Source organism: Poecile atricapillus, chromosome 5, assembly GCF_030490865.1.
Source record: "Poecile atricapillus isolate bPoeAtr1 chromosome 5, bPoeAtr1.hap1, whole genome shotgun sequence".
NCBI classification, from domain to species: domain Eukaryota; kingdom Metazoa; phylum Chordata; class Aves; order Passeriformes; family Paridae; genus Poecile; species Poecile atricapillus.
Window position 1 is genome coordinate 26,239,127 of NC_081253.1, and position 12,739 is coordinate 26,251,865.

Here is a 12,739-nt window from a genome sequence, read left to right on the forward strand (position 1 = left end):
TGTATGGATATACACATTCAGAATGAAAATGGCCTTAATACAATTCATGTCACTTTGCTTCCAAGTAAATGGAAATAAACCAAATGAAAACCACTTATATTTTGAATAACAGTATTTACACAGTGATTCAAAGTAATTCAACTCATCTTTTTAAATTCCCATATTTTGTCATTTCATTATTTTTCCCTGAGTGTTCCTGTATAAACAAGTCTTCAAATTATCATCTTTTTAATCTCCCATTTTGCTCACAATTTCCATCCTTGACATCCAGTAATTTCTGCCCTTATGTGGATCCTTTTCATTTTACTCTATCTTTTAGAGTTGGTATAACAAGGATGAAATAATTGCCAAGATTAAGAGAGTTTCTACAGTAAAGAGCATCGCCAAGTCACAGAATGGCTAAGGCTGAAAGGGCCCATAGTGGATCATCTGGCCCAACCTCTCTGCTCAAGCAGGGTTATCCCTGTGTGCATGTGGCACAGAACTGTGTCTAGCCAGTTCTTGAGTATCTCCAGAAAGGAAAAACTCCACAACCTCTGGGCAACTGCTACCCATGCATGGTCACTGCACAGTAAAGTTCTTCCTCATGTTCAGGTGGAACTTCCTGTGCATCACTACAATCATCTTTGTACACTTGTGTATCTTGCTATTTAACATAAAAGAGAGGCAAGACATTGGTTAACTCTCTGTATTTGGAAATCACCACAATAGCCCCTTCTAGTCTTTTACTTCAAAAGCTCCCATTAACATGTTATGTAAAGTAAGTAGCAAGAATTACTTTTCATAAGAAATTCAAGACTCTTGTCTGAGCAAACTTCGGTCCAAATCAACATTTAACAGTGTAAAAATTGTCAGTTTCAATAAAAGCAGCCCCATAATCACATCTGTAAAATCTGAATGGATAGTAAAACCAGCAAATTCAGGAGTGAATACTTGCTTCCTAACAAGTGGAGATCTCCCTCTTGAAAGCTTTAATTGACTGGAATAACCCTGGATAAACTGCCTAACAGAGATGCAGAGGGCTATGGGTGATGCAGGACAGATAGGTTAGCTAAGACACGAGGTTGCAAAGACAAGCAAGCATAGCCAATGAGGCAGAACAGGCAAGCTGTAGTGGTGTTTGTGCCTGTTAAATCACACTTGGTGTTTCTGCCTACTCAATCTGAACACACCTAATCAGTTATCTCGTCTGCTGACACCTCCAATGACACCAGGATTCTAAGAACATATACCTCCCAGGAATGCCCACAGATAGACTTCTGTAAACTTTAATGCAGTCCCTGGGGCCTTGGTCTGCAGAAAAACCTTCTGGTTACTCACATCTGCACTACAAGTATTTGTTAATGACCCAAGCTAGCAAAAATCACTGCCTTGCCAGGATTTGGGACATTTCCAAAATTAAGGCCATTTCGTTCCAATTTTTTTTCTTTTACTCTGCTTTAACCTCACAGTAAAGTCTTCCCCAATAGAGCCCTATCCAAATGGATCCAAGCAACAACCATCCCCAGACCACCAGACAGCCCAAGTATATACTCTGCTAGATTCATAATATCTAGGCCCTGTTAAGCTTGGAAAGAGATTCATATTGGGTTTTATTTTAGAATAATATTATAAGCTGCTTCATCTACTGGCAAGCAGGCATTTCAACCTTTTTGCAACTAAGAACAGACCCTCAGACCCCATTTTTGAAACTCAGCTGCTTGGTAGGAAACAACCATGTTTTCTAGGACCTTTAAAAGGAACTTGGCCAGGAAACAAATCAGAATTAAGCTGGGACTAACCAGGGTAAAGGTTGCTTATATCTGCAGATTACCCCTCTCTGCTTTTCTAATTCACTCACCATGTCTTATCTTTCCATTAATCTTTAATAAACCTTTTAGTTAATTCCCCAAACACATGCAATCTACATGACAGCAGGATACAGTGCAAAAGCAGTCCATGGATACGAGGAAATAGGCAGCAGAGGAATCAAAAGGAGGAAAAACTTTCAGGATTAAAACTACCCAAACTGCTGGTCAGTGGAAAACGATGAGCAACTGGGAGAAAGCAGCAGTAAGGGGCAAAACAGGCAGGAGGGAGGGGCTGTTAAGGGTATTAGTACTTATCTGACCATTGGATTCATTCTCTCAATGGGGCCCTACTCTCTTTTCCACTCTGGATCCACTTTGACAAAAACAGGCAATCCAATTTCAAACTTGGAGTCTCTTAACGGTGGAAAACCCTCTCCATGCTGACAACGAGGCTATAGCCAGATGAAAAGGTAAATGTAATTTAACCCATCCCAGCAGAAATGGTAATCAAATTATATATTGCCTCTAAATATGATAAGTTTGGGACAGGGGCCCTCAGGGGAAGAGAAGGTGTCTTGCAAACACAAACACAAAGAAACATGTTAAAGGAAAGTGGTAAATCAATGCATGAATTATTACTTCTACCCTCCTTCTCTCCCCCAAGGTGCTTGATAAGCTGCTGATTGCTTCTAAAATATCTACTACCAATGTTAGGAACTGATTAAGCAGCTTACAAAGCACTGGGGGCTAACAGACAGACCCACCAGGGAGACTGCAGCTCTGGAGTTAAGTAGCTTGCTCTTTCATGGCTTGATTATTAAAGATGAGATAGCAGAACATGCTGAAAAGATGTGGAAACAGTTTCAGACCTCAGGCAACTGGCCTTTTAATTTTATATATGGAATCATTTCTACCCTGTGATTTCACCAGCCAACAAAAAACATGTTTCCTGTTGTTCTGTAGTCTCCAGCTCTGAGGGGCATCTGAACTACTTCAACTGCATGTGTTAGCTGAACATCCCAAATTGACTATGCTACCCTTATCCTGCAAAAAAGGCACCACTAAAGAAGGGAAACATAGGTGAAAGAAGATTAAAAAACTGTGTTTTACACACCACTGGCAACAGCATTAGTGTGAACACACAGGTGCCCAGGTCAGCCAGCACACCTCACCTCATTGCTTCCTCCACTGTGCACCTGAACATTGCAGCACACTCACCTTAGATTCCCCACCCTTCCTTTTCAGCTCTTTTTTCCAAATTCCTCTTGTTTAATCTGTTACATAATAAAATTCTGCTGTTTAGGTAAATGTACTTCAAGATTCTTGCTTAGCTGAATCAGTATCAATGCAAAGATAAATTCTGCCAGCACTTTACCTCTTCCATGGTCACATTTGTCATGGTAACACTGCATGGCTCAGCTTTGTGTAGCAGGCTGGCTGAGGTTTGGGGGGGAAGGAGGGGTGGGAGGATGAGGGTTAGGTTCCCCCCCACCCCCTCCTCGTGGCAATGCTCAGCAGACTTTGTAAATAATCATGTTGCACTAGGGACTTTACAAACTTCAAAATTCCTGAACAACTACTCTTTCAAGCAAAGAAATAAATACTACTTGTCACCTGTAGACTGAGACTTTAATGAGAATTTATGAAGCAGATGAAAAATTTCTTGTAGCAAAGTTCTCTTTGCAGACTACAGTTTTCTTTCACAGTCTCTTTCCATCCCTATTTGAACCCTGATGCTCTAGGCTTTCATCCTTAATCAATGCCACTGTTAACCCATTCTTACACTAAACTATAAACCACAGACACAACTTGGAAGTAAAAGTATTTATGCTATGAATAGCTAGAAGGGAAATGTACAATTAGCTCTGAAGTTGAAAACAGGCACCACGTGTAACTCACCTGCTGAAGGTCTGCCAGAGAATAAAGATGGATTTGCTGAAGAAGATACTCTCTGGGAAAGATCCTGAAAAGAGAAAGATGGATGTGTATCACACCTTTTTGACTGGGAAACTCAAAAGCTTCCTCTCCCCATCAAATAATGGCAGGAGAGAGATGTTAGAGAGAAAGAAACTAAAATTATATCTCCCTCTAAGCACCAGCTATTTTTACAGCTTTCTGCATGGGCACAACAGTCCCACAATAAGAATAATTTCTGTGCCAGTGTCAGGTCATATACTGAGACATTTACAGCCATTGAAAGCTCTTTCTGACCACAGACAATGTTTCTTTAAACAATTAATGCAGCAATAAAAACAAAAAATGCAAACTACACATTAGAAGTATTTCTTATGGTCTGAGACAAGATTCTTGGTCTGCTACAAAGCTGTAACACTTAAGTTTCAGATGTGATTTATGGTTTTGTAACTGAAATAACTGTATTGGGAAAAAGGCTGTGCAGATACTATTCTTCCAACATAAAGCTGACTGATATCAATTCCCTCTTCCATGCAGAACTATATGTATTGGTATAGACTCTATAATGATTTACTTAAGAAAGGAGTATTTACCTTATATAAGCCAAAATTTCAGGCAAGACCATTGCTTATGTGCTGACAGACCTGACAAGTAAAGCTAAATTACAGGAAACTGAACAGAGAAGAGATGCCCTAACTAGACTGATTGACAGTAAAATGAAAAAATGGGTTAATATAACATCACAGATGAAAAAAAGGACATCGGAATGTTAAGTGGCTATTAAATAAAAAAAAGTTTATGAAAACCTATGTATCTGCTATAAAAATGTCAGAAACAGAAAAAGTACATCCAACTTTGTGTGCAAAGATGGCACAGAGAAACCAACAATCTGACTGGCTTTGCTTTCCATCCACACAGAACAAATCCACTACCACACTCAGGTCTCCTGGGGAGATTAATCTTGCATATTACTCTTGCAAAAAAGCAACCAAGTATCTTAAGAAGTGGAACTATTTCCCACAATATGTTCTCTTTCGGAGTAGAAATTATAAATCCAGTTCCTAAATCTCAATCACATTGTTTTAAGGTAATATAGAAACAAAACTCTTTATATTATTAAATGCATGAACAAAGCTCTGGCAAAGACTGGTTTGTAATGGTAGAACTGAATGGCAGTAAACACAGATGTTCAAAAATACCCCAAAGATAGCGAAAGGCCAATATGAGTTTCCATGATATTTTGATATGAGACTATTGAGAAAGCACACAGTAGCTCAAAGTTTTAGAAGCTGCAACAACATAACCAGGTAAACCACAGATCAAGAAAACAAGACTACCAAGGCAATCTTTCCACAGAACACAGATTCTAAAAATGAAAATACCTCTTATTTCCAATATTCCATTAGGTGTCTCAAAGAACAACCTTATACTGATAGTTTTCAAAGCTGTATGTACTGAAGGGACTAGGACATCTCACTGCTGCTAAGGTGGACAGTACAAATAATTTGTAATTCCTTTTATAATTTTGAAAAAAACCTAAAATTTATTAGGGTAGGAGGAGAAGAGTTTTGCAAGCAAGGCACTGACAACTGCACACCACCGATCTTATGGCAGTCTTCTGGAGCTGGACTGTGCCATTGCTCTCCTCACTTACCAAGTAAATCCACTCTACCCACCCAATTCTCAGCTGCAGTCTCACTAGGGCATTGCCATTTTCCCCCTTCAGCTCTGTAGGCTATACTATTGCTCCTTTTCCAGGGGACTGTGTTGCAGTGGCTCTGCTGCATCACGCCTTCATAATACATTTGGCACAATGTCAAAGACCACAGGAAAACAGTCAAAATCTAGACATTAGACAACATATGACACTGGAATTGGTCATTTGTGCATAGCAGACTTATTAAAAGACAAAAAGTGAACTCTGAACAGCATTTTGAAGCATTAGTATTTTTTCAGCTCAGATAGAATTTCTTTCATTAAAATTCACCCATCATTCACCCCGATCACACAGGCAGGCACTAAGCAGCTTTCCCAAAGAACATATTATATGCTGATGCCCTTACAGCATTGCTAAGGAAAACAATTAGCTAATGAAACATTTCCTTTTTCAGGAAATAGCCTGAATAGCCCATAATGCAAAAACTGTAAATGACTAGTATTGATGACTAACATCACATTCCTCTGCCTACAAGGATGACATTTTATTTCCTTGTTTCATACAAGTTCTAACTCCTAGTAATAAGTGTGCAGGTGAAAAGCAAATTCACGATCAACTGAATTCCTTTATCTGACAAGTCTCAGCCAGCACATGCCCTGGTGACAAATCTTATCCCTGTACCTGTTCCCTTCTTTAAAACATGTTCATTTGCAGCAATAGCTCTGCAGAGCTGGTATCCAACGCACCTCCTCCCTTCCAAACCTATTTACAGGAAAAAAAGTAGGCACTGCCCTCCCAGTTTTATGCAAAACACACACACACACACACATATATATATACACACACTTAGCACTCAAGTGAGGGGAGTGATTATTTTCATTGCTACAGAAACTGAGGAATAAAAGACCCCTCAGAAAGTAAGGCTGCTCCAGCTTCAGATTCACAGTTCTTCTATTGACTTGAAAAATTAAAATTGGCCTACCAGCCAAAAAAACAGCCGGGCAGCCAAAACTTACAAATGCAACAGCATTTACAGAAGTCATGAAGCAACTGGGCCAGTCCCTGCATAATTCCCAATAAATGCAGAGGTGCAAAACACTCCTTCAACGTTTGCTCACACCACCAAAGGTGGAAACCATACAGCCCCATGGCTGTGAAACTCTGAAATTGCCTAGAAGGAGGCAGCTCAGCCCCAATCATATAAATGAAAGGTTTTCACCACACCTGTGGTGAGCTGAGCAACTGCTTCAAAAATAGGTCTTGCTGTGCTGCATGTCTGCAATTAAGTTCATCTCCAGAAAATTTCTATTAGTTCCATTTGGAAAGAAAAACCCAAAGCTCACACCTGAATGTAAGTGATGAAGCCACCTCTCAGAAATGGGTCTGTTCATTGCCAGTTTTTGGCAGCCTCTGGTGGGTGGGGAACAAGAGTACAATGGGCACCAAAATACCAAACCCAAACACATTTTCAAAAAAACTCATCATAAATGTAATCAAATCAGTTGGGGCAGGAAATCCATACAGACCAAATACTCCAGTGAGCAAGAAAATGACTGACGGCCAGTTTCCGACAGTTTGCTTTGCCTGCACAGGTTCTCTGAGCCTAATGAAGTAATGGCTTATATAAAGTCCTTTTCAGTAGGAGGCACACAGGAATAATTCAGAGCCTCTTGCTTCCCAACATGGATCCCTCCTCTCATGTAATTAATAGCAAAGTAGTGTCTATGCTATCTCTGTCCCTCTGCCATCTGCAACTGAAACTGTTCAAAGGAAACCAAAGTCAGAAGAGAGCAGAAGGCAAGATGGGGCTCACACAAACACCGCACCATGGCATTAGCATCCAAAATACTGCAAGGCATCCAGATAAACCTAAAATCACACTTATGTCCAAAAATCTCACAGAGACCCAGAGCAGGCTAAGATAATGATAATTAGGAACACTTCACTAGAAAATATGTATTTAGTTTCTCTGCACGAGGTTGCATCGGGAACTTTGAGCATGCTTGGATTAATAAAAGGCCTTGATACAAAAAAACCAAAACATGCTTGAATTTTACTTTCCCTTTAATATAAAGGTTCTTTATAAACACCAAATGGGAAATCTCTGATTAGTCATTTGAAAGCAAAATAAAATATGTCAGTTTTGTAAATCTTTTGATTGATGTGCTACAACTAACTAGATTTTTTTTTAAAAGTTGGTCAATTAAAAGCATTCAATAAACAGCAGCCTTTCAGTCAAATCTTAGCACAGAAAAGAAACTGGAGTGAACTAGACAGAGGTCAAACACAAGATGTTAAGACTCTTCACAATAAAAACTCAAACCTCTGCAGCTTCAGAATGTGACCTGTGACCCTTGAGAGGCAAATGGTATCAAGTGCACGTCCCACTAAAAGCACCTCCTAAGCTTTCATGGGAGTTTGGAAACTCCCGAACCAGTTTCACCATTGATGAGTCACAGGACTGCTGTGCTGTAAATCCTGGCTACCAGGCAAGGTTTAGCCTGCAATGAACAAACCAAGTTCAATGCTGAGCAGCCTCTAGCTTTGCCAGTTACTGAGAACAATGAAATCCAAAGTCCTACTGGTTAAAGGTCTCTAAATTGCTTTATTGTTATACCCTAGATATAAACATAATCAATGCAAGCAGAAAAGAAACACACCATCCAAGACTTAGTTGGATCAAAAGAAGTGAGCATCCTCAGTTTCTGATTATTATTCTTTTTTGCTTGATACTTTGTAATCTGAAGTACAGTATTCAGGCAAGACAGAAATTTCATCTGTTCCTTCTCAGATGATCTTATCAGGTAAGTATTTGCACAAACAAAGGTTATCTTTTAGTGTCCTCCTGCAAACAGAACCACTGATAAGAGTTTGCTTTTTGCATTTGGATAAAGTGTGTAGTCATGGTGCTTTTTTAGCAGTAAGTAATTGCTCTGCATTTAAAGCCTGTTTATCACCAGCAGAGGTAATTTTTCTTCACTGGGTTAAATACCCTGACAGCTCTGCTAAAGCTACAACCAATTAATCTGCCTATGCCTGACACTATAACCAAAGTACAAACCTGATAAGCAGGGAGAACTCTCTACAGTGCAATCAAAAGAAATCAAGTTAGCTGGCAGGTGGGCACAACCAAGTCTCCTCTACACCAAAAAGACTCTTAAAACCTAGGATGTGAGGGGTGAAGGGAGGGGAAGCTGGCACCACAGTTTCATGTGCCAGCCAGGAGTGGCTCGTTTGACCAGGCTGAGAACTGTATGACTGAGCTGTGACTCACAGGGGACGCAGATGACCCGGTCCAGCACAGCGCTGCATTCAGCCTCCTCTCCACCCCTCTGCAGGAAGCTGCTACACCCACAGCTGGCACAGCACCAGGGTACCAAGTCCGCTTCCTCATCCAGCTCATACCTGGCACTGCGATGCACACCTCTGGAGCTACTGCATCACACTGCAAACTAATACAGCACAAGGCCAGCACATGCTAATTATTACTCTTCCCATATTTCTTTGGCCCTGAACAAGAGGCAAGAGCTCTCTCTGGTCCTGTCCCTGCAGCCATACACCTGCACCAGCTGCAGCCACGTGTGAAGCAGATGGGCAGGACCTGTGTGCACTCTGATCTCATTGAGAGCAGCTCCAATTTTTCAGAGTTACTATTCTGTAAGTACAGAGGGGTATCAGACAATTGCCAGTTATCTCAAATATACAAGGCAAGGTAAATAACATTTCTTGCTGGATTTTCTCTTGCAATTAATTTGAAATGGACATTGTCAATTCAAGGAAGAGAATGGCATCAGAGGTGAGGGGAAAAAGTAGGATTTTTTCCAGTGTTGATCATTCTCGTTTTCTTCAGGCTTTTGATTTTGTATTTCCTCGGAAATCTTAGCTCTTGGAAGTTTGCTGCGAGAGAAGAACCCAAATTTCCAGCCAACAAAAGTTGTTCAGAAAAGCAGGGGCTTGCAAAAATTAGCGATTTTGAAGTCAAAAGGTAAAAATAAATGAATTCATTTAAACCAAACCAAAACATTACTTGTTCATTTCATTCTTGTGGTACTATGCCAGATTAATTTATTTTTTCTAATTCTATGAATTTATGCAAAAAAGCATTTGTGAATAATTTCACATTCATGAGGTACGAACACTTCTGGTTATGTTCTGGGAACTGTCACTCCCACATATCTTCAGCCCACACTAAGTGCTAGATTTATTAGCAAGCATGTCCAGGTAAGGTATTATTTCATGTTGTTATGAAATTCCCCACAAGCATCTCTATGTTGAAACAGTTACTCTTATCACCCATCAGCAATCTTGAACCAGTTTATAAACTTCCTACTAAAATGCAGTACCTCTCATCAACATCAACTCTACTTTGCGGTTCCTTGAGCAAGGTTACGGTAACATTGTGAAAGACAGGAATTACTACACATCTAACTCATGAATTAAGTATCACAGTTACTAAAAGCAGAACAGAGAACTAGAGACAGTTTCATTTTAAAATCAAAATAGTTTAGATCCCCAGTTAACTTGGAATTAAGAATAAGAAAATGGTCTTTGCTTTTGTCAGGCACTCTTGAACCTTTGCACTTTGCTGCTGGAAGTTCTGATATAAAAGCACAGGGATAAAAATGGCACAAGTCATACTTAACATGATGCCCACATGTAACAGGAACTTGTCTTTAGATCATTGTTTTTTTTGAAAGCAACCTGGTCTCAAAAGGTGAATGGAAATTACCATTGTGAAAGAGATGTAATATTACTCATCTCTTTGACAAGGAGATACAGGTGTGCCCCCTGGACCATAAAATGCTAACGTGAACTGAAAGACTCACCTGTCTTCTGGAAGATTTACCATGGAAAGCTCTGGCAGGTTCCTCAGCTGGATGCTTACCATGGTAGAACATCAGCTTGTGCTTCTGACCTTCCCTTGATATGAACAGACAGCAGCACTGCCTCCACCCTGGCTGCTCTGGCACACATCTCAATGCTTCAGCTGTTTGTTACCTCTAGTTGAAATGAAAGCACAAATTCCACCTTAACACCATCCCTTCAGTTTTAGCCAAACACTTTTTAAGATGCTAATTTGCAAAGATCCTGCCTGTGTGGTTACTTCTTCCAAAAGAGAGATGAGTTGAAGAGGTGAAGGTAGTCTGTTTGTATGAGCTCCATCAACAGGCAACTTTATTTCAGCTACTGCAATGACTGCAATGACTACAGGCATGCAGGATCTAAATAAAACAACAAATGACTTGTGCATACTTCTCTGCATTTATTTTCTCACCTTTCCTCACTTTGGGTTGTTGTTTGGTCTTAACACTGATTCCTCTCAAGTTATATAGACAGCTTCTTTGAATGAGTTTCTCTCCTACCCTCTTTCCAACCACCCATGCAACAAGTTTTCTTTTTCTGTTCATCTTGCCATTATCTCAGAGCCCCGAAACTACATCCTTCTGTTTCTTCCCTGCTCAGACTTTCTTTTTGCAGTTTACTGCTTTCAGAACCCATATCTTTATTCTCCTGCTTTGGAATTTTCCACTCCCCAGATGGCCTAAACATTGCAAAGAAAATGAAGTCTCCTTTGACAGTCTGGAGATGACTTAATGACCTTCTGTTGTCCTTGGTCTGAAAGATGACATAGCCCCAGCTTCACATACATGAGGTATTTGGAGGTATAGTGATTGCATTAGATCAATCAGGATTCCTGCGATGTGTTTAGACAGGTTCTCCAATTGCCACACAAATATTTTGAGAGTAATCTACTCCTGTGTCAGAAGTGATATGTCTAAGGCCTCACTGTAGGAAGTGACAGGACTCTATTGTTCAGCATAACTGAATCTGGGCTTGTTTCACCTTGCGCTGACAGACCAGCAGGCTCAGCCAGGAGCACACGTCTGCAGCACCGGAGGTGCACCTTTAACCTCCTGCTGCTACACAGGAACACCAAGCTAGAGCCTGCTAAGTGATGTATCTAGCACTGGAGTTTTGATAGGGTAAAACTGATGTATTGCTGTTCTGGAGCTGACAGACAAATGGCATCCAACAGAGATGAGTAACAAGAAGCAAGTTTTTCCATATAGTTTCTCACCACCATTCAGATTTATTTACAGAACAAGGGCACTACAACAAGGACTAATGCATGGGGGAATGTGCTGCAAAACGCTTACTTTGTATCACTGCCATCTGTCTAAAGTATCTGGGCTAGCAGCACCTGAACTGCAAGTTTAAATGTACAGCTAGGAGAACAGAGAGCCCAGAGGGCTCCCCAGATGGAGCTCCAAGGTTGCCATAGGTTACCCTACCTGACAGGAGATATGAAGGCATCTGAACACTACCCCAAAAATCATTCTGACAGTTCCTTCACCTAAAGAATCTTCAGTCATGACAAGAACAAAGCAAATCCAGAACAGAACTTGCATCATTCAGCACAATTTCATAGAATATCCTCACTATTTAATGGACCCAGAGATTCTTTCCCTTCCCAGCCATCTATTTTATTGACTCCATCTTGGCTTGTCTGGGCCATTCAATCACCATCTGCAGGCAGTGGTGGGATCTGTACAGCTCCACTTGCACTAATTCTGCGCTGGCTCTAGGTTTCAGTCCTGTATGCCTCTGCCTGGACAGCATCCACATGAGCAAGGCAACAAAAACAAGTGAGAACTTGTTCAGTAAAGACATTTGAGGCAAATGATGTGTTGCAACACCAAGGTGACAGTTACAGCTAACCAGGCATAACAACACCCCTTGTAAAACAGGGAGCACAACAGACTACGAATCTCTTCTGGCTAGTATCAGAGGAACACTGCTGATACGTGCTGGTGGAGGGCCTTATTTCACCTCCCAGCCAAGTCCATGTTCCTTATTTTTTTTCCCCCCAGCAAATATAAAAGCATAGAATCCAGTGGAGCAATAGGTGAGAATAAATCACTATAACTGACATAGACCATTTTTACTGTGAGCCTTCTAGCAACATTAAGGATTTCTTCTGTCTTTTCCTTCCTTCCTTTTTTTCTTCCTTTCTTTCTACTTTGTCACTTGGATATTCAATGTGGTTTCAATCCTGAGTTCCCTGCTAGATGCCAGGTTTCAAAGTTCTCAAAGTACCTATCTAGGCACACCAAACATTATAAACACCATTTCCACATTTAAGCTAACTGGATCCTGAGCTAACCTGGTTTATAGCCATCTGGAATTCTTCAGAAAAAGTGACTGTAAGCATTGTAAACAGTTTTGTCTTCACAAAGGACACCAAGAGTTTCCAACTTCATTGCCATCTTCATTTTGTGATCTGGGTTGAAGAGCGAGGTATAGATTTAAAGTAGATGATAATGCAAATAATATTAATAAAAGAAACCTCAGAGTGATCTGCTTTTCCCTAATAAGG

The 12,739-nt window shown here is 40.5% G+C and overlaps 1 protein-coding gene across 3 annotated transcripts in view; it reads right to left on the reverse strand.

The window, feature by feature from the left end:
- The window catches only part of PLEKHM3 (pleckstrin homology domain containing M3), a 78,826-nt gene that overhangs the window by 29,497 nt on the left and 36,590 nt on the right, over nt 1-12,739 (reverse strand). For all 3 annotated transcript variants that reach the window (XM_058840569.1, XM_058840567.1, XM_058840566.1), the window contains exon 6: nt 3,690-3,753. In XM_058840569.1, coding sequence (XP_058696552.1) covers nt 3,690-3,753 — 64 coding nt within the window. The remainder of the gene's footprint in view (nt 1-3,689; nt 3,754-12,739) is intronic.